Source organism: Euphorbia lathyris, chromosome 2, assembly GCF_963576675.1.
Source record: "Euphorbia lathyris chromosome 2, ddEupLath1.1, whole genome shotgun sequence".
NCBI classification, from domain to species: Eukaryota; Viridiplantae; Streptophyta; class Magnoliopsida; order Malpighiales; family Euphorbiaceae; genus Euphorbia; species Euphorbia lathyris.
In genome coordinates, this window is record NC_088911.1 from 139,733,617 (window position 1) to 139,754,625 (window position 21,009).

At 34.5% G+C, this 21,009-nt stretch overlaps 1 protein-coding gene across 1 annotated transcript; it reads left to right on the forward strand.

Annotated features, from left to right (window-relative positions):
• Positions 1–1,482: 1,482 nt before the first annotated feature.
• Positions 1,483–7,609, forward strand: LOC136220112 (beta-glucosidase-like SFR2, chloroplastic). Its single transcript, XM_066007813.1, has 10 exons — positions 1,483–1,666; positions 3,126–3,471; positions 3,584–3,722; positions 3,960–4,126; positions 4,301–4,522; positions 4,621–4,789; positions 4,862–5,095; positions 5,181–5,330; positions 5,416–5,545; positions 7,175–7,609. Exons 1-10 carry the CDS (start codon positions 1,489–1,491, stop codon positions 7,369–7,371), a joined length of 1,932 nt encoding a protein of 643 aa, XP_065863885.1. The 5' UTR covers positions 1,483–1,488; the 3' UTR covers positions 7,372–7,609.
• Positions 7,610–21,009: the final 13,400 nt, after the last annotated feature.

A 21,009-nucleotide genomic window follows, 5' to 3' on the forward strand; every position in this document is an offset into this window, starting at 1 on the left:
TACATTATTTTCATCGTTTTTCCCAGTTTATCATATTGTTTTTGTCAAAAAATGTAAGTATATACTATTTTCTTTGCGTTTTTTCCTAGAAATTCATTTAGCATATGTCGTTTTCGCGAAGTCTGCGGGGAGAAATTTATCGATTTAACTTCGCGAAACGATGATTACGCGAAGTTTGCGAGGTAATTTGATAAATTTCTCCCGCAGACTCCGCATAATCATCGTTTCGCGAAGTTAGAAGGTCACATTTCTCCTCGCAGACGTCGCTAAATCATCGTTTCGCTAAGTAAAATCACCCTCTTCCTTGCACATTTATTTTTGCATACTTAGCGAATCCTCGTTTCGTGAAGCCAAATCTTCTTTTTTTTCTGACTAACACGATTAAATTTTTCTGAAAGTGGTTGAATACATAACATTCCGCAAGAAGGCGGTGTCCTCGGATGCAGATGGGATGACTTTCCTTCTCATACAGGGAGAAATTCCGATCAAGATTGGTCACATTCAACTTTAAAGTGATTAGTTAAGAGTTATTGTGTCAATCTTGATTTGTACCGTGAGACACATCCATCCCAAAAAGTCAGGACTTCCATTTCTCATCCCAAAAGGTCCGGACTTCCAATACAGGGAGAAATTTTCGTCCGCATTCTTCACGTTCACTTTGAAATGATTTGTTAAGAGTTTATTGTGGCAATCTTGTTGTAAATTTTGATAATGTTATGATTTTAATGTTGTTATTGTGGCAATCTTGTTGTAAATTTTGATAATGTTATGATTTTAATGTTAGAATCCGTTGTTGTTTGGCAATTTTTTGTTATATACCACTTAGCGAATTTTGTTAAAAACACATCCAGGCTTCGCATATGTTAATTAAAATCAACAACTAAACCAAACATTAGCTTCGCAGGCTTCGCATATGCTAATTAAAATCATTAACTAAACCAAACATTAGCTTCGCAAGCTTCCCATATGCTAGAATCTGCGAAATCAGACGGGAGGGAGACAGTCGCACCGTAAAATTACAAACATATTGAGAGTATTTTGGGAAAGTTACATAAAAATAGTCTAAATATGTAATAGATTGAGTAATGAGTTAAATATATAAATGGGTCTCCCATTTGACCCAATTTTGTAATTTTCCCTTTATAAATTTCCCTCTTTATAATAACCCAAAATCTCCCCATTAGATATTCAAAATAACCATCAATTAGCCCAATAAATTAGATCCGGCCCATTATAATTGGGCCAGGCCAACTTTTATCTAGATTTTTGGGCCCACAACCTAATGACTTCAACCACACGCGCCACTTCGGTTTGGTTGTCACAATCGCAAATCAAAATTGTCGTGCACGCTTTATTTTCTTCCGCGTGCACACAAACGCGCATGGCTCAACTGCGATGTTCCATTATTCATTTTAATTTGAACACGTGGACATTATCCTTACTAAATCTTTTTATTTTATTTTGTGTGCTCACTGTCCCGTTTCGAAAATGGCGTTTTTGCCACTCTTCGTCTCCGCTGCGAAGCTCGCCGGAGTGTTGGCAACCGTCACCATCGCCGCCAACGTATTCTCTTTTGAACGTTTCCGAAGTAAGAAGCTTCGACGCTTCAGTTCACCTATCGATGAGTCCGCTGAGATTCTCGCGTCATTTAATGTCGATGGCGAAGGTAAATAATTCCCTAAACAATTCAGTCGTCTCTTTTGTAAGCTGCTGTACTTTTTTTAGTCGAATTTTATTTATACATGTCTGTGGATGGTTCTTATCGTGAATTTAGATAAGAAATGATTTGCACAAGTGAGTTTAGTAGGAGAAAGTAGAATTAATTTGTGCTATAGGTAAATGGAGGTCCAGGTACTTATTTGAGTTTATATACTGCAATACTCAGTCTCATTTAGGGCTGTAAATGAGCCAAGCTCTATGTTGCACGGAAACTCTTCTTCATTAGCGTTTCCAAGTTTTGGTATCAGTTTCCATTACCATTTCCTAGCTAATTTATCTTAGAAATAACATTTCCCTGTATCAATTTCCATTTCCGTTTCATTTCTCGTGTCCGTTTCTGTGCAACGTAGGCCGAGCTGCTTCGGCTTGATAAAGGCTTGACTGTGTTTGGCTGGATTTATAATAAAGCCCGAGATTGAGTACATCGAAATTCGGTTCGAAAGATCGCGAGCAGACTCTATTATAGTTTTACGAAGAAGAAGCTTGATTACTATGCTAACGGTGAGCAAGCAAGCTTGGTTTGGCGCCACAGTAAACTTTGTTACTGTGTGACCGAGAGGTCACGGGTTCGAGTCTTAGGAGCGGCCTCTTGCCAAAAAAATTGGCGGGGGTAGTACCACAATCACCCTTGTGGTGGGACCCCTCCCTGGACCCTCGCTTAGCGGGGACGCGTAGTGCACCGGGCCACCCTTTTTAGTATTTCTGAAATGGGAGGGCGAGCCTTGGCGCAAAGGTAAAATTTGTTGTCGGGGAAGGGTTGCCCCCAGTACACCCTTGTGATGGGATCCCTCCCCGAACCCTCGCTTAGCGGGGACACGTAGCGCACCGGGCCGCCCTTTTTGTATTTCTAAAATGGGAGAAATGTAAAACAACTTAGAGCTCGTTAATTTTCTAAAGAGCCGAGCATGAGCAGGCCAAGCTCGGCTTGATTACATCCCTGGTTATTGCTTGTGTATTTTATTTGGATTCCTCTGCTATGGATTTGAATGTATTATTTGAATTGTGATTGTGGGATAAATCTCATTTTACAGTATTCAATAAGATTACAAAAGTTCATTTTGAATCAATAAAATAACTCATCTTTGCATTTTGTACCAATAAATTCATTTTTTCCAGGCTAAATTCTCGTCGAAAATACTGACTGGGACGCTTAGTCCATTCAACCCCGGCCTCTGGAACCACTCCTACCAGGGGTGGTTCCGACCTCTTGTCTCCGGCAGATTGGGGGGTGCAAGATGCCCCCCCAAATCTATGTGCAGAGAAAATTTTGGCTCAGAAAGGTGTAGTTAGATTTTATATCGTGTAAAAAAATAATAATTATATAGACAGGTGTAAAATTAGCCCCCGGCGGAGCAGTCCTGTATTTGCCACCGCATCCAGGTGATTCATTTCATGTGTTTCTACAGGAGAAGAAGATGAGTTTTTCTTCGGATTGGCAACTGCTCCGGCTCACGTTGAAGACAAGCTTGACGATGCTTGGCTTCAGTTTGCAGAAGAAAGCCCTTGTGACAATCCACATTCAAAGCAGCGCATAGAACCCGCAGATGCATTGTTGAGTTCAGCTGCAGGTGATGGTGGGTCTCAGCAAGGTTCACTTGTTAAACAGACAATGAAGAAGAAGAAAAAGACTCTTAAGATAGCAGTGGAAGCTATGATTAGGGGGTTCGAGAAATACACGGAAGAAGAAGAAGTGTCTCCATCGAACGAAGAGTGTCATCACAATGTAGCTTCCTGGCACAACGTCCCCCATCCGTACGTAATCCTAAGTTTATACTATTTTGTTGTAGTGGTGATTCTTGATATTTGTACTGTGGTTTGTAGCTAGTTGTTGACATGAGCAATGGACTGCTTAAATTGATTTTAGGGAGGAAAGGCTAAAGTTTTGGTCTGAACCCGACACGGAATTGAAGTTAGCAAAAGACACCGGAGTTGGTGTTTTCCGAATGGGGATAGATTGGACAAGAATTATGCCTCAGGAACCTGTCAATGGGCTCAAAGAAGCTGTAAGTGAATGCTTTGTTTTCCATTTTAAGATATGTTGCACGGAAATGGACACCAGGAAACATTATTTCTAAAAAATATAGCTAGGAAACGGTAATAGAAACGGAAAAAAGTTCGAAAACGCTACTGAAGAAGAGTTTCCGTGCAACATAGATTTTAAATAATACTAATAAAAAAGATTTGGGGTGAGACGAGTTTGATACTTTGATTTAATTTCGTTGCATGATATCCTTTTGCAGGTCAATTTTGCAGCTTTGGAACGATATAAATGGATCATCTCAAGGGTTCGTTCTTACGGAATGAAGGTGATGCTGACCCTATTCCATCACTCGTTGCCACCGTGGGCTGGTGAATATGGCGGATGGAAGCTTGAGAAAACTGTTGACTATTTCCTTGACTTTACCAGGTTAATATTCTGTGAATTTCCGCAGTTGTAGTGTCATTTTCCTTCTCGGTTTTTTCGAAAACAATCAACATTTCTTATTTCTGCATATTTGTTTTCTTTTGTGAAATTTCGGTTGTGCTCTTGATTGCGTTGTTTCTCTTTTGTAAACAAAGAGCACTTGCTTCTTTTTGGCAGGCTTGTCGTTGACAGTGTATCGGAGATGGTAGATTACTGGGTTACATTTAACGAGCCTCATGTATTTTGTATGCTAACTTATTGCGCGGGAGCTTGGCCTGGTGGTCATCCGGATATGTTAGAGGTTGCAACTTCTGCATTACCTACTGGTGTTTTCAACCAAGCCATGCACTGGATGGCCATTGCACATACCAAGGCGTACGATTATATTCACACACAGAGGTTTTCGTTATTCATTCTCTTCTCTTAGCTGAAATTATTTTCATTCCTGCTGTGGAAGTTGTTTAGTTATTATGCTGAAATTTTACCCCTCTTTTCAGCTCTTCATCGAATCCGGTAGTCGGAGTATCCCACCATGTATCATTTATGCGGCCTTATGGACTTTTCGATGTTGCTGCTGTTACAGTGGCTAATTCGCTCACTGTTTTCCCTTATGTGGATAGCATCGCGGACAAGCTGGATTATATAGGCATAAACTACTATGGACAGGTTTAATTCGTCTCTAACCTCGAACACTATAACATATGCACACATAAGCCTGATGATTCTCGGGTTTTTCAGGAGGTGATCTCGGGTACTGGACTGAAGCTTGTTGAAACTGACGAGTATAGTGAATCTGGACGCGGGGTATATCCTGACGGTCTATTCCGAGTGCTGATTGAGTTCCATGAGAAGTATAAACATCTAAATGTTCCCTTCATCATTACCGAGAATGGAGTTTCTGATGCAACAGATCTGATCCGTCAGCCATATCTGGTGGAACATTTACTAGCTGTTTATGCAGCAATGTCCGTGGTAAGAATCTGAACTTGATGCTTTTCGTTTTGTAAAAATTGTCTGTTGTTTGATGCTTAGCATTATTCCTATGGTTGATTTGCAGGGTGTACCCGTGCTTGGTTATCTGTTTTGGACGATTTCTGACAATTGGGAGTGGGCTGATGGATATGGTCCCAAGTTTGGACTGGTGGCAGTAGATCGTGAAAATGGTCTTGCACGGATTCCACGTCCTTCGTACCATCTGTTTTCTAAGGTTACGGTTCTTCTCATCAGGTTCCCATTCCGGCATTGCCCTCTTACCTTTTCCTTAGTTAATATCTATATTGCTGGAAGTTCAGGTGGTGACCACAGGTAAGATCACACGTCAAGACCGAAAACGTGTATGGAATGAACTCCAGAAGGCCGCGAAGGAGAAGAAGACACGGCCATTTTATCGGGCAGTTGATAAACGTGGTCTGATGTATGCAGGTATAACCATTTATCGACCATTTCGAATTTTTCACTTCAGCGATTTGTGCGTAATTTCTGCGTTTTCCATCAGCATTCCTTCGCTTGGATTATCTCTCATGATTCAGTATAGACCACTAATTTCTACCTATATGGCTTTTCTGATTTCTGAGTTGAAGCTATGCAGTGGGTCGAATCACTCTTCATACACATGTGCGCGTGCACGTGCTCATGCTTGCACCATAATGATCCGAAAAGAGAGGGCATGCATAGAATTAACTTGATTTTCTTTTCCCTTGATGCTTGATTTGAAGTTATACTGTGAAATGTAGTTGGTTTAAGTTAGATTCATTCTTCACACGCACACGCACGCGCACCAAAATGACCCAAAAAGAGAGAGAATGTGTAGGATTAACTTGATTTTCTTTCCCCTTGCTGCTTTCTTACAGACCGCTAATGTGTGTCCATATCGCTTAGACTTCTGAGTTGAAGTTATGCTGTGAAATGTAGTTGCTTTACGTTAGACTCGTTCTTCACACACGCACACCAGAACGACCCGAAAAGAGAGAGAATGTGTTGGATTAACGTGATTTTCTTCCCCTTGATGTTTTCTTACATACGCTAATGTATATCCACATCGCTTTTCTGACTTCTGAGTTGAAGTTATGCTGTGAAACATAGTTGGTTCGAATCGTTCTTCACACACACACGTGCTTGCACCATAATGACAGAAAAAGAGAGAGAATGTGTTGATTAACTTGATTTTCTTTCCCCTTGCTGCTGTCTTATGGACCGTTATTGTCTATCCATATCGCTTTTCTGACTTCTGAGCTGAAGTTATGCTGTGAAATGTAGTTGGTTCGCCTCATTATTTACACACACACGCCCGCTCGCACAACAATGACCCGAATAAGTTGATTTTCTTTTCCCGTAATGCTTTCTTACAGACCGCTAATGTCTGTCCATATCGTTATTCTGACTTCTGAGTTGAAGTTATGCTGTGAAATGTAGTTGGTTAGATTTGTTCTTCACACACGCACCAGAATGACCCGAAAAGAGAGAGAATCTGTAGGATTAACTTGATTTTCTTTCCCCTTAATGCTTTCTTACAGACCGCTAATATCAAGCCTTTCGCCTTTTCTGACTTCTGAGCTGAAATTATGCTGTGAAATGTAGTTGGTTAGATTCGTTCTTCACACACGCACCGTAATGACCCGAAACGAGAGAATGTGTAGGATGAACTTGATTTTCGTTCCCCTTAATGCTTACTTACAGACCGCTAATATCAAACCTTTTGCTTTTCTGACTTCTGAGCTGAAATTATGCTGTGAAATGTAGTTGGTTAGACTCGTTCTTCACACACGAGAGAGTAGAGGTGGCAATTTCTGACACGAAAACACGATTTACATAGACAACCCGACTTACACGACACGATTGACACGAAATTCATTTTTCTTGCATTTATATTATATATATGGAACATGTATATATATGAGATAACACGATTTTGACACGAAACCTGAATTTGCCACCTCTACGAGAGAGAATGTGTAGGATGAACTTGATTTTCATTTCCTTCAATGATTTCTTTTAAATGACATTACTACATTGTGTTAATGTGTACGAAATCGATAATGTTTTATTTAACAGGAGGCATCGATGAACCAATAGAGCGCGTTTTTATCGAAAGAGATTGGCGATTCGGTCACTACGAGATGGAAGGTCTACAAGATCCATTAAGCCGTCTTTCACGATGTATTCTTAGACCGTTTTCTACTGCTAGGAAAAAAATTCATCACATTGACGATGACGAGGAACTCATCCTCGAACCGCTTGTACAAATGTAGCAAAAGGTACATAAACTTTGCTAGATGTTTGAGATAATGTTTTAGTTCAATAGAACAACAATGCAGCACCAAATTCATGGCTCAAGCTTCTTCATCATGGCTGTCTATTTCAACAATACTGTCCATGATTGGAAGGAAATGTATTATATAACTGTGAGTCGGGGATTTGGGATGTCGTATTAAAATCGTGTTATGCTGTTTAAAATTTCGATAAATGAATATCCTCCGGATTTGAACAGGATATTCACTTAAAGAGGTTACTTATTTATCGATAAATGAATGATTCTATATATACTAAAATCTCGATAAATGAATATTGATACCTTATAGAATTTCCTTCACCGCCTGTGAGACGCCGTTGGGTTTGGCCAGGGACATTCCGATGCTTAAGTCAGTAAAGATTTTCAAAAGAATAATCTATAAGCACAAAGTAGGGTTTTTTGGAAAGTGTACCTTGAAACTCTCGTAGTGGGGGTATTTATATTAAATTCTGTAACTATCGAAGTAGTCCTTCATTTAATGCCCTTTAATGTGACTTAATGATACATTCTTTATGTCGGGTCGTTAGTGCCTTTAAGGAACCATTTAATGTTACTAATTATAGCGGTTTCCTAAGATAACGGTTTGGTGATACTATTGGCGGACCTAAGTGTGTCCACATCTGCTTGACAGACGCGAATCCTTTATTGCGGATGGTATTTATGAGATGTATCCATGTGGCAAGGACTTTCATGGCGTATATCGTTTGACGTATGCCTTTGTCTTGACCTGGTGGATCTTGTCTGGTGGCGAAGCATTTGTTTACTAGTTGATCATTCTATTTGTGGATGTTTATGTTTATGCTCTAAGGATAATATTTGAATATTATCAAATATTATTCGGACTGGAAAAGAATATTCATATAACAAGGTTATTTATTTATAGAAACTTCAACTACCCGTTAACTTTTAAAAGTTACAAATGGCTATATTCTTGTCTAATTGCATTCAGTAACTTCATATTCTTGTCCAATTGCATTCGAGAATTTTAATTGTTTATATTTATAATTTAATTTTAATTAATTTTTAAAATATAAATATATATTAGTTGGATTGGATGGATTGAAATGGGTTAGTAATCAGTTTTCTTACCTTGGTTTAATCTGGTCCGAGCTTGATCTAAATATAATACGGGCTAAACTAGATTTGCACAAAGTAATTTAGTAAAAAACCCAATTAGGTCGACCTGAGTCTAGGCCAACTAGACCTGGGCATGGGCTGGTGAGCCCGTCCGGTCTGTCCAGGCCCAGACCCATTTAGCCGGGTTTCGACACATGAAATTGGTGTCAGGCCCGACTCGGTCTAAGCCCGCCAGAAACTGGGCGGGCTTGGGCTATATGAATTTTCCATCGATCCGGCCCGACCTTATATATATATATATACTAGTTTTTGGCCCGTGCGATGCACAGATTTATCTTAACATATAAATATTAACAAAAATATAATCTAATAATTACAATTAATGATATAAAGGTGTTATATAAATTAAATATTATTATTTTATTTTCACATTTATTTTAAATAATCTTTTTATAGATAAATATAATAATATAATTAAAATTAATATATTATATATTATATTATATTTTTAATCAGTAAAAAAGGAGGAAGTGACACCTCAGCTCCATCGTTACTGTTTTATATTATATATAATATATATATATATATATATATATATATATATATATATATATATGCAGAGAATTAAAGAGATATTAGAGATTAATTTAAATTCTGTAGAACTCTTAGATATAGTACGGATAAAATAATCTTTTTATAGATAAATATAATAATATAATTAAAATTAATATATTATATATTATATTATATTTTTTATCAGTAAAAAATGAGGAAGTGACATCTCAGCTCCATCGTTACTGTTTTATATTATATAATATAGATAGATTTTAGCATAATAATTCACTATAAATAATTAAAAATCTATTTGAATACTATATTTTAAGTACGACTACATGTTCTATCTTCATCGTCGTATATAAAAATCTTCAATCCACTTTTACTTTTCATTTTAGATACTACAACATACATCTCGATATTATTGAAAAACTGGGTGGGGGAGATATAATAAACCAACATGTGAAAGTGGTTATCCTTAATTTTTATTTATTGTCATCACAAACTAAACCGTCTTCTTTAAAATTTAAATTGCAATCTGATATTAGAAGGAGTTAAAGTAAATCTATGAATGAAAACCTTATTTCTATATTACAGCATTTTAATGAAATAATAAGTGAAAGATCAAGGGTCATATTTGATAATAAAATTATATAGATAATATCAAATTTTATATATTAAAAATAAAATATCAAATAATATAAAATAGAAGAAAAACATGATTTGATAATAGTTTTTTTTTAAGAAATGATTTGATGATAGTTGAACTCAAATTAAATACGAAAATATATCAATTAGTTACAAAGTTTTTTTAATTTTCTTTTTAATTTTTTTTTTTGAATTTTAATTAAAGTTAATATGAAAAATGAAAATGAGTTATCCAATAATTTTAAAGGTACTATCCCCATATCCCTCCATCTATTAATAATAAGACAAAGAAAAAATTGCTAGAAATCCACTAAAAAAATATAGCACTTAATTTAACCATACAAAAATTGCATTCCAACTTCTCTTTTTAAATATGTTAATCTATTCATTTAATTGCATCAATTACATAAAATAAAATAAAAAATTCTCATTATTGTATTAACATGTCAAAAATATAATTTTAATTAAAGAAAAAATAATTCAAAAATCTTGTGACCGAACACGCTGTTTAGTCTCCTTATTTTAAAAAAACACATGATTAAGATCCCTATCTTTTGTGAATATTAACCATTTAGTTTTTTTAGATTTTTAACCGAACATATCTTAGCTTTCAAGATAGCTATGTACAAAATGGTCATGTTACTCTTATATTTTCTGTCTATAAGGATTAAAAATCTAGAAAAAAATAGACAGAAAGACCAACGGATTAATATTAACAAAAGAGAGGGATTTTATAATGTGTTTTTCAAAATAGGAGGACTAAACAGTGTGTTAGGTAAAAAAGAGGGCACTAATAAATTATTTACCAAGTAAAAATGCACAATCCTCACACACATTATGCACCCTTTACCCCCACATGTTATATTCCTATTATAGTTGAATATTGCTCCACCATACTCGCAACATGCCATCAATGTATTTTCATAACCTGCATTTATACATTTACTTTTTCAGCATCAGAAAATAATATAATTAAATAGGTTCCATAAAAAAAAATCAACTCGTTTTTGGAACTGTGAAAGATCGGAAACCTAATGTAAGTCAAACAATAGAGGAAAAAAGCAGAAATAAAAAAATCATGGAAACGTTTAGGTGATGGCGGACCTGAACTCCAGGCGAATCCTTGGACAATCATTCTATAATCATGAACCATAAAAAGCAAATAGGAGGAGAAGCGGTTTGCTTAGATTGAATGGCCGATGCATTATGCCGCTAATATATATAAAATTTAAAACAACATAAAAAGGAAAGGAATGATGTATATATTGAAAAGTTAAAGAGAGAGTCCACAACTGACCATAGGGAACTCTTCCAAGGTACCTCTTTCATATTTGATTTTGAAAAGCTTCAATGATTACCTCTGCAAACACAATAGGAGAATAAGAAGCATTTCTTTGTAGAAAGTATATAAAAAAAAACACCAGTTTAAACCATGGACAAAGAAGAAAGAAAATAGAAAATGGTCTAATACGCAAATAAATTCATAGAATGAGTAGATTAAGCTTATCTTAATATTGAGGAAGATAGGAATTTAAGAAAAGGTAAAAAACAAACTCTTATAGTTCAAAAAGATAAGAAACAAAACGTAAAAGGGTAAGTTCAATCAATTAAGAATAATAAATCAACAAATTAATTAATTTTATATAGATATATAAATGTATAAATAGATTTATATAGATATATTTTCGCATTATAATTTCTGTTATATATGAAAAGAAAAATACAAACAAAAAACAATATTTATCAACTACATGTTCCTTTTATTTAAAATAATATTTAAATTGGAAAAGATATATATGAATTTTAATTGAACAGGATAACCACCACTTGGCAGGTTTTATCAACTACATGTTAAATAATATTTAAATTGGAAAAAAAATATCAATTTTAATTGAAAACCAGGAACCAACCCACCACTTGCGTAGGTTTATTGCTTAGTTTTAATTTTTTTTAATGTTAAATCTTTGAGAAATAATAGGATGTAGAATTTCAGCTAAGAAATTTTGAAAAAGATAATAGCAAAAACGAAAAAAAGAAAAGAAAAAATAATCGGCAAAAAATGAGAGAGCGACACCTCAGCTACATCGTTACTGTTTTAATATATATATAGATATATATATATAAATTAATTATATTTTTTTTTATTGTTATGTTGTAATTTATTTTGGATTTGATGTTTCCATAGACAATTAGTTTATTAAAATTTTTCCAAACTTATTAAGTATTGTGTTGTATGTAATATTTTTTTATTAAAAAAAGTTGGTGTGACATTTTAATTGTATTTTTTTTAATATACAGATGGGCTTGGATGAACGTGCTTGAGATTTATATTTTAGGCCCGAGCCCGACTCAATTTATTGCGGGCTAGGCTGGGTTTGGACTTGTCAGGTTTTATAAAAAGCCCGACAGGTCCGGCCCATGCCCAGCTCTTAAGGCCAACTCCGCTCATGAACTGGTCTAACTTTATGAGATACAAATTATTGGACAAAAACACCCTCCAAGTTTAATGTTAATAGCATAAAAACAAACAAAAAAAAATCCCTAACATAAAAAAAGCCATAAATACTATTTTGTCACAAGAAATTTTAGAATTTTCGAATTGTCAAAGACTAAAATCAATAATATTTGAAATATGTAATTTTTTTTTAAGAAATAGATAAAAAAAAATGGAGTATATTATGCTCTAGGGATGATATTAATAGGTCTACATTACAGATGTGAGCCGGAGATGGATAAAGAAGGGCACATGTCTAGTCATGTGAAAATTAAAAACATGAGTCATTCAATTGCAATCAGTTGGAATGCTTGTGATTTAGAAGTTTCAAATTCTTTTCACTTAATGATTCCATGGATGACAAATAAATTGGAATTGACTAAATTTTCACACGGCAAGCTAACATTTAACCCAAGTCTTAAGGATAAGACTTTCTGAATGAGAGAGTATTGATAGACAAGTTCTACTGCCACCAACAGTGGGCCCAAAAAGGACAGTAAGGAATGGTGAGGTGGCATAAGTTAGGTATTATAGTGTGAATAGATATAAATAGTCAACAGTCAATAGTCATAGTCAATAATTAATAATCAATAGGAGTAATTGTATTTGCTTTTATTAGCTTTCCTTTAGCTCTTTACCTTTTATATAAATGCACATAGCTAATAGGTAATAGAGGAGAAGGTCTATTATTCTATTTTTCTCTTAGTGAGAGAGCTAAGCGTTCTATACAAGATGTTTATTTTCCTATTTAGTTCTTATTTCTTTTCCCCTAAATCAATACAAGCAATCTAGTTTGTTCATCTTCTTCTCATTTCTTGTCTTATTGTTATTATAATCTTACCCTAAATTTCAAGTTTCCATCTGTATTGTAGAAAGATAGATAGGTTGTTATGTCGTTTTCATTTAGTTACACTGCTCGATTTGGATTTTTATAATAAGATCAAGTTGATTAAGTTATATCTCTAATAATCTAGATAAGAACTAAAAAGGTAAGATATTTTCCTAGATGATTGGTTTACATTTAGACCAATCATTCCAACTTGGGGTGAGTTGATACCCGAAACTACTCGATTCTAGTGGAATTACTCGTACTCTATATAAAAAAAGATATAAAACATATAGGCTCAAAATTTTTACCAGTGACGGGTATGAGAATACCCCTGTATACCCGTTACCTGGTAGTCCCGACTCCTTGATATGAAAATCATATTGATAGTTTTAAATGTGAAAAGTGAGATTTGAAATCACAACTTATTATCTCTTATTTATTAACTTTAACCATAAGTCAGTTTATTTTTACTAATCAAGGTTTAAAAATATATAACTTGATATATATTATCTAGTTATTATTAATTTCGATCTATAAATAAGAAAATCCTAAATCATTCATATTCCCATCACTTTCAAAATTCTCTTTTACGTGTGTCTATCTCTATCTAGCTAGCTGATTGAGAAGAAGCGTAAGTCCTGTGAAGCTGTTAAGCGTAATTAGAGAAAGCTTGCTTCTTCTTTTTCTTATAATTTGATTTTTTCTGAGATAATTTAAAGGATGGTTGCCAATGAGGGTTGGTTCAATGTTAAGCGTAAAACATTGAACCTCTGCTTGTGAAAGTTATAGGTACTTATCTCAATCATGGCTATATATATATATATATATATTTATTTATTTATTTATTTATTTTATAAAAATAAACATTTATAAGAACTAGAACCATAAGTACAAAGACACAATAACAGAGGATATCACGCCTCAAAACACAAACAACATCTCCTAAAAAAGCTTTTAAACAACCTATTTAACAATAAGTCTTAAGTTAATAGAACTTTTAATACCATTAACAATCCTCCCAACATAAAACCTCACATTCCTAAACACACAAATTGTGTGTTTGTACTTATGGTTCTAGTTTCTATAAATGCTTATTTTCATAAAACAAAAAGAATATATATATATATAATCATCATTGAGAGAAGTACCTGTAACTTTCATAAGCATGTGAGAATTTTTCTGTAAATAGTCATATGGATTAGATTTGATTTTCACAAAACTTCCTGTCACTTTATCACCAAAAGTCAGGTTTTTCTAAAAGCTCTTCTATTAAACTTCTATTCAAATAAAGACGTCTGATATTTTCAGCAACCATAGATGCGAAACAACCTTGATGGCGCACGTCCAAATTAAAGCTTAATCTTTCTGAGGTTTCACATTTGAGCTTGAACTTCGCAACCTTTTAAAGGATATTGAGGCACTCTCATTCTTGTCTTTTGAAACATTTTCATTCTCATTCTCATTCTCTGATTGCTCATAATTCTCAATGAGTCTTGCATCACATACAACTTTCTTATTTTTCACCGGATCAAAAAGCTTGTATAATGATGGCAGAAACATCAACTCACTTGCATTCTTTTATCATCCTCAGAGTGAAGGAAATAAAAAAAAAGGAGAAATTAGTAATTTAAACCTCAACTTATATGCATTCTTTTATTATCCTCGGTTTCATAAGGGATCGTTTTCGCTGATGACATTCTGCACTCAATGCTAGAATATCCTTTTTTGTTATTCTGAGTGTCTAGTCGTAGCAAGTAGAGTGACTTTAAACAGGCCAGTTAGGCTAAAGCCTCCACTTTCATAGAAGAGTGTCCATACTTGACTTCACTGTAATTCCATTGAAAAAGCCAAAGGGCGTTATAAAAGAATGTTTGATCATCAAAGAAGATTGATAGTGATGTTTTTAACTCTATCTTTTGAGTTTTTTTACAGTTTATTTGGAGTGTATAGTTTATTGTATTTGTTATAATTTTCCAGTATAAATTAGTTTAATTTACTTTATATTGTGTCTTTTTATTATTTTGAGTTTTGATTAAATAGATTTTAAGTTGTTAATTAAATTATTAATTAGATAAAAGTTTTAATTAGTTTTATTTTATTGTTTAGATTAGATTTATTTGAATTAATTTTGTGATTTTTAATTTATTAGGATTTCATTTAATTTTGCATGTCAACCTTATTTAAACTTTTCAAATTTAATTGCCATTATGTTGGTGATTTAAATGCTTATTAATTGAATTTGAATGTGTAGGTTAAAGATTGAGATTATAATTTAGTTTTTAATTCTTAGATATTAGTTACTATTTTATCAGTTTGGATTTTGTTTTAATAAATGGTAAAATCTTTAATTGTTAATTCAACTTGAATTTCAGTTAAAGAAATGGATTGATGATAATTTATTGGTTGAGTCAAAGATTGCTAAAAGAATCAAGAAAATTTCCACCTGGTCAAAGACTCAACACGTGGATTAATTCTCGACCCAAATCATCTTCCTTGCAGTGCTCGATGAATTGTCTTCTCTATTGAACGACCTACGCCTATAATGTCAGAAATTAATGAGGCACAGCGTAATAGTTATGAAACAATTAATATCTTATCTCCTAACTCCTGAAGAAGCATTTGATGCCAATAAAAGCTTGGAAGTTACAAATGAGTGGTTATGTGTATGTGCGATAAATGTAATTAAAGCAAGGAGGTTTTATTTAGTATGTGCTAGGCCTTGTTCTTTGTTACTTAATTTCAGAATCAGTAATTTCAGTTCAGTTCAGTAGCATTCAGTTCAATTCAGTTTAGTAATCAATTCAATTCAGTAATTTATCATTACTTATTATAATTATAATTTTTTATTATAATTTTTTTATTAGTATTAATATTACTAGAACCATTATTATTTTTATAAGCTTTTTATTTTAATTATTGCTATTTTTAAAGGATTATATTATTATTTCAGTTTCAGTAGAATTCAATTCAGTTCAGTAGCATTTAGTTCAATTTAGTTTACTTACTTTCAGTAAAAAAAAAAAAAAAAAACAGAGCCTTAATCTTGTTCTCCTATAAATAGCTCTCTAGTTGGAATTAGAATGAGAGCTTAATTAGATTTAATTTACATGCACTTTTATTTCCAAGTATTTTATAGTTTTTAAGTTATTTCAATTCAAATCTTTTATTCAGTCAAAGCTTTCTTTTATTTCTCGCTTTCAAATACTCCAAGCAATTTTACTTTACAATTTAAGTTTTCAAATTCAATCACCAACTCAAATATTCATCCGCTTAAATAATAATAAATTTGATTAAGAGTTAGTACTCACGTTCTAATCTCTGTGGGATCGATTGGTTCTTCCGAAACTGTATTACGAGATGCGATAGAGTGCACTTGCTCTCTTGGAATAATGTTATGTTTTTCTGAGCATCAACGGTCTGCTGATGCATTCACATCTTGACATGAATTTTCTTGTTTTTTAACCATCTTTTTCCTGCACAAAATTAACTAGGTCCAATCATTGTTTCCATCGATTTTGATTAAATAAAAAAAACGAAGATAAATTTTAGTTTCGGTCCTTGTCTCTATCTCTTAAAGGAAAGGAAAAAAAACTAAACTAACCAAGTCGAACACCAAATTTTAAGCAAAACAAAGCAATTTGATGAAAATGAAAGCAAATTTCAAACTTAAACAGGGAAAGAAAACTTCAAGAATAACCAAGTAAACAACCAGTTTTGCTAAATCGAACTTGTTCAAAAAAAAATCCGTATATATACATGTTATAATTTGAGTGGTCAAAAACCAATTTTTACGTACTAATATAAAAATTCTTAAAATTAAGCTACATTGTGTTTAAGAATGTTAACATGTAAAAGAATTTTGTGTGTAATAGAAAAAATTGGATTTAAGGAGGGCTTAATAGGCCAAAAAAATCTAGAAATTTGGATTTAAAGGCCAAAAAATTTAGAAATTTGGATTTAGGGAGGACTTTTTTTTTTAGTAAAACATAATTTATTATTATCTTAAATCAGAAGAAAGAACATTAAGTATAAACGATGGTGGACAAGCCCACTCACCACGAACAGAACTAGAAGTAACAGCCTTAGTAAGATTATGGGCTGCTAAATTCGCTGATCGTTTCACAAAAGAGATAGAACAAGTGTTCAAATCTCGTAATAAATCACAACAGGCCAAAAAAATTAGAATTTTGGATTTAGAGATGGTCTATCATGCCACATAATTTAGAATTTTGGATTTAGAGAGGGTCTAATATGACCTGACAAATTTTAGAGTGCTAATCCAGCACTCGGTCTAAATTTCTTGGAGACAGAGGGCCGGAACCACAACAGCTTCAAATCTTATTTAATCCATTTTATTATTTAATTTAAAAAATGAAAATTTTTCAAAATGTACCGCGTAGCTTTGCCTACGAAAACTTTAACCCTAACCATAAATTTTATTGTTTATCCTTTTTATAACTGATCTTCAAATTATCTCAGAAAAAAATCAAATTATAAGAAAAAGAAGATCTAAACTTTCTTCGATTAAGTTTCATGGGATTTACGCTTCTTCTCAATTAGCTAGCTAGATAGATGTAGACACACGTAAGAGAGAATTTTAAAAATGATGGGAGTATGAATGATTTATGATTTTCTTATTTATATTTATAGATTGAAATTAATAATAACTAGATAATATATATATATATATATATATATATATATATATAATTTTCAACTTTGATTAATAAAAATAAATTGGCTTAGCGGTTAAAGTTAATAGATGAGAGATAATAAGTTATGATTTCAAATCTCATTTTTTACATTTAAAACTATTAATATGTTTTTCATATAAAGGAGTCGCGACTACCGGGTTATGGTTACCCGAGGGTATTCTCGTACCTGTCACTAGTAAATTTTTTGAGCCTATACGTCTATTAGGATCGGGTAGTGTTGGGTATAGTACTTGTTGCCATCCTTAGTCTCTAGAGCCATATCCTTACATTGAATTAAGGGTCAAAAAGGTCCTTAAAGTTGGCACCTAGAATTAATTATTCCAAACTCAAATTTAAGTATCAACCCAGCCCTTAAGGTGGCAAATTTTTACAAATTGACCCGATTCAATTAGTTTTAATACCAAAAAAATAGGGCAAAACCTAAAAAAACCATGTTCTTTCATTTCCCAGGAGATGGTTCACTCCATGAAAATTAAAAAGGGTAGGAAAGGTATTGTGGCTCTTAAGTTGGATCTGGAGAAAGCTTATGACCGCTTAAACTGGAATTTTCTTCTGGATAGTCTTAAGAGAGCTGGCATCCCGGATAACTGGAGGAGTTTGATCGAGGTCTGCATTTCTTCTCCTGTTTTTCAGGTTCTGATCAATGGAGATATGTCAGAGGAGTTTACTCCTTCCCGGGGCATCCGTCAAGGGGATCCTATGAGCCCTTTCTTATTTGTTATTGCTATGGAAAGGTTGTCTCACCTTATCCAAGAGGGTGTGGGTAATGGAGATTTCCACCCTGTTTCCATCAACAGATTCTGTCATTCGATGACCCATTTGTTCTTCGCAGATGATGTTATGATCTTTGTGGAAGGGAATGAGGAGCAAATTGGTGTGGTTATGGATATCCTTAACTGTTTCTGCGCTGCTTCTGGCTAAAAGCTCAATATCCAAAAATCCAGGATGTTGTGTTCTAAAAACATGAGTAAGAGTGTCTGCAAAAGGCTAAGTGAAATTTCTGGTATTCCTTTGACGAATTCTTTGGGTAAGTATCTGGGGGTTCCTCTCCATAGTGACAGAGTCTCCAAAGCCTCCTTTAAAGAGACTATCGACAAAACTAGTGGGAAATGTGCCATTTGGAAAGCTAAAACTCTTTCTCTTGCGGGTCGTCTTACTTTGATTCAGTCTGTCAATTGTGCGGCTCCTAATCATATTATACAAGCGTGTAGGTTGCCTGAGCCTGTTCTTAATGATATGGATAAAATCAACCGGCGTTTCCTTTGGGGGGACTCCACGGAGGGGAAAAAGATCCACCTTGTTCCTTGGAAGGAGGTTTGTCAACCTAAGAACATGGGAGGCCTGGGGATAAGACAAGCCAAGAACAATAACAAAGTGTTATTAATGAAGCTGCTGTGGAGAATGTGGCGACTCCCCTATTCTCTTTGGGTTCGTTTTCTTTGTGGGAAATATAGAAAATATAGGATTTTTGGGGGGGCCAAGGAGAGAGTTGTCAACTGTTCTTTTCTTTGGAAAGGCCTCAGTTCTGTTTTTCAGAGTTTTGCTCTGGAATTGGTTGGGTGGTGGGAAATGGGAAGTCTATCAGTTTCTGGAATGACGTCTGGATTGGTGGTAAATCCTTATTAGAGGTATGTAATTCCCTGCCGCCTGATAATATCCGTAATTGGAGGATTGCTGATGTGGTGGATTCTGAGGGGGATTGGATTTGGTCTAAATTTGACTCTTTTTTCAGTCTGGATACGCTCCTGAGGATTAGAGGGGTTAAGATAAGTAATAAGGAGGAAGATAAGGATAGTCATTATTGGGCGTTGACTAATAACGGGGCTTATACCTGTAAATCTGCCTTTAAGGCCTTTAATCAAAATGGGGCGGGTTCCAACTCTGAAGTCTGGAAGCTTATTTGGGCTTTAAAAATTCCCTACCGTATCAGGAGCTTTATATGGCTTGGTGTTAAGGATAGGTTGCTCACTAATTCAGATAGAAATAGACGGCATCTGGTGGATTCTGGTGCTTGTAGCAGATGCAGAGGGCATGTGGAAACAATTTGCCATGCTCTTAGGGATTGTACTATGAGTAAGGAGGTGTGGATGAAAGTTCTCCCTCACCACTTGCTTTCGACTTTCTTGGCCCACTCTGATCTTGACTGGTTTGCAGATGGAGTTAGTGGGAAGTTGTTGGCTGACCTTGAGCATGGTGATATTTTCTTTGCTATTGTCTGTCACCAGATTTGGAATTGGAGGAACGAGGAGATTTTTGAAAGTTGGAGGAACGAGGAGATTTTTGAAAGGAAAACTGTTATTCTTCCTAATTTGAGAGAGTTCTTCTCAGGAAAATTATCTAATATTATTGATAGCTTCAAAGGAGATGCACTTGCTAGATCTACCCAAAAGAAGATTTTTCACCTCCTTGGCTGGTGTAGGCCTAGGGAAGGGGTGGTGAAATTAAATACGGATGGTTCTTGCCTTAAAAACGGTAAAATTTCTGCAGGAGGTGTTCTAAGGGATGATGGGGGTGCTTGGCTGTCTGAGTTTGTTCAGAATCTGGGCTTGGGTTCATCCTTTTCGGTTGAACTTTGGGGATTTTTTTTGGCCTTAGACTGGCCAAGAGTCTGGGGTTGAAAAAGTTTCTTGTAGAATCTGACAACTTCGAGGCCATCAATTTGATCTCCGATAAAAAAAAAAAAGCTATTTGTTTAAATAGTCAAAATTTAATCAAAGGTATTAGAAGGCTTTGTTCTTCCTTTGACCTCATTAGTTTCAGCCATGTCTTTAGAGAGCAAAACCGGGTAGCGGATCGTTTGGCGGCTGCTGGGCATGAGAGGATGTTGGGCGTCACAACCTTATCTTCTTCTCCTGATTATTTATCTTCTCTTCTTTTGGAAGATGTTGTGGGGGTTAGCTTCCCTAGGCTAATCCCGGGTTAATCTTTTGTTTTTTATTTTTTCTTTCCTGTTCCTACCAAAAAAAATTAATATGTTTTTCATATAAAGGAGTCGCGACTACCGGGTTATGGGTACCCGAGGGTATTCTCGTACCTGTCACTAGTAAATTTTTTGAGCCTATACGTCTATTAGGATCGGGTAGTGTTGGGTATAGTACTTGTTGCCATCCTTAGTCTCTAGAGCCATATCCTTACATTGAATTAAGGGTCAAAAAAGTCCTTAAAGTTGGCACCTAGAATTAATTATTCCAAACTCAAATTTAAGTATCAACCCAGCCCTCAAGGTGGCAAATTTTGACAAATTGACCCGATTCAATCAGTTTTAATACCAAAAAAATA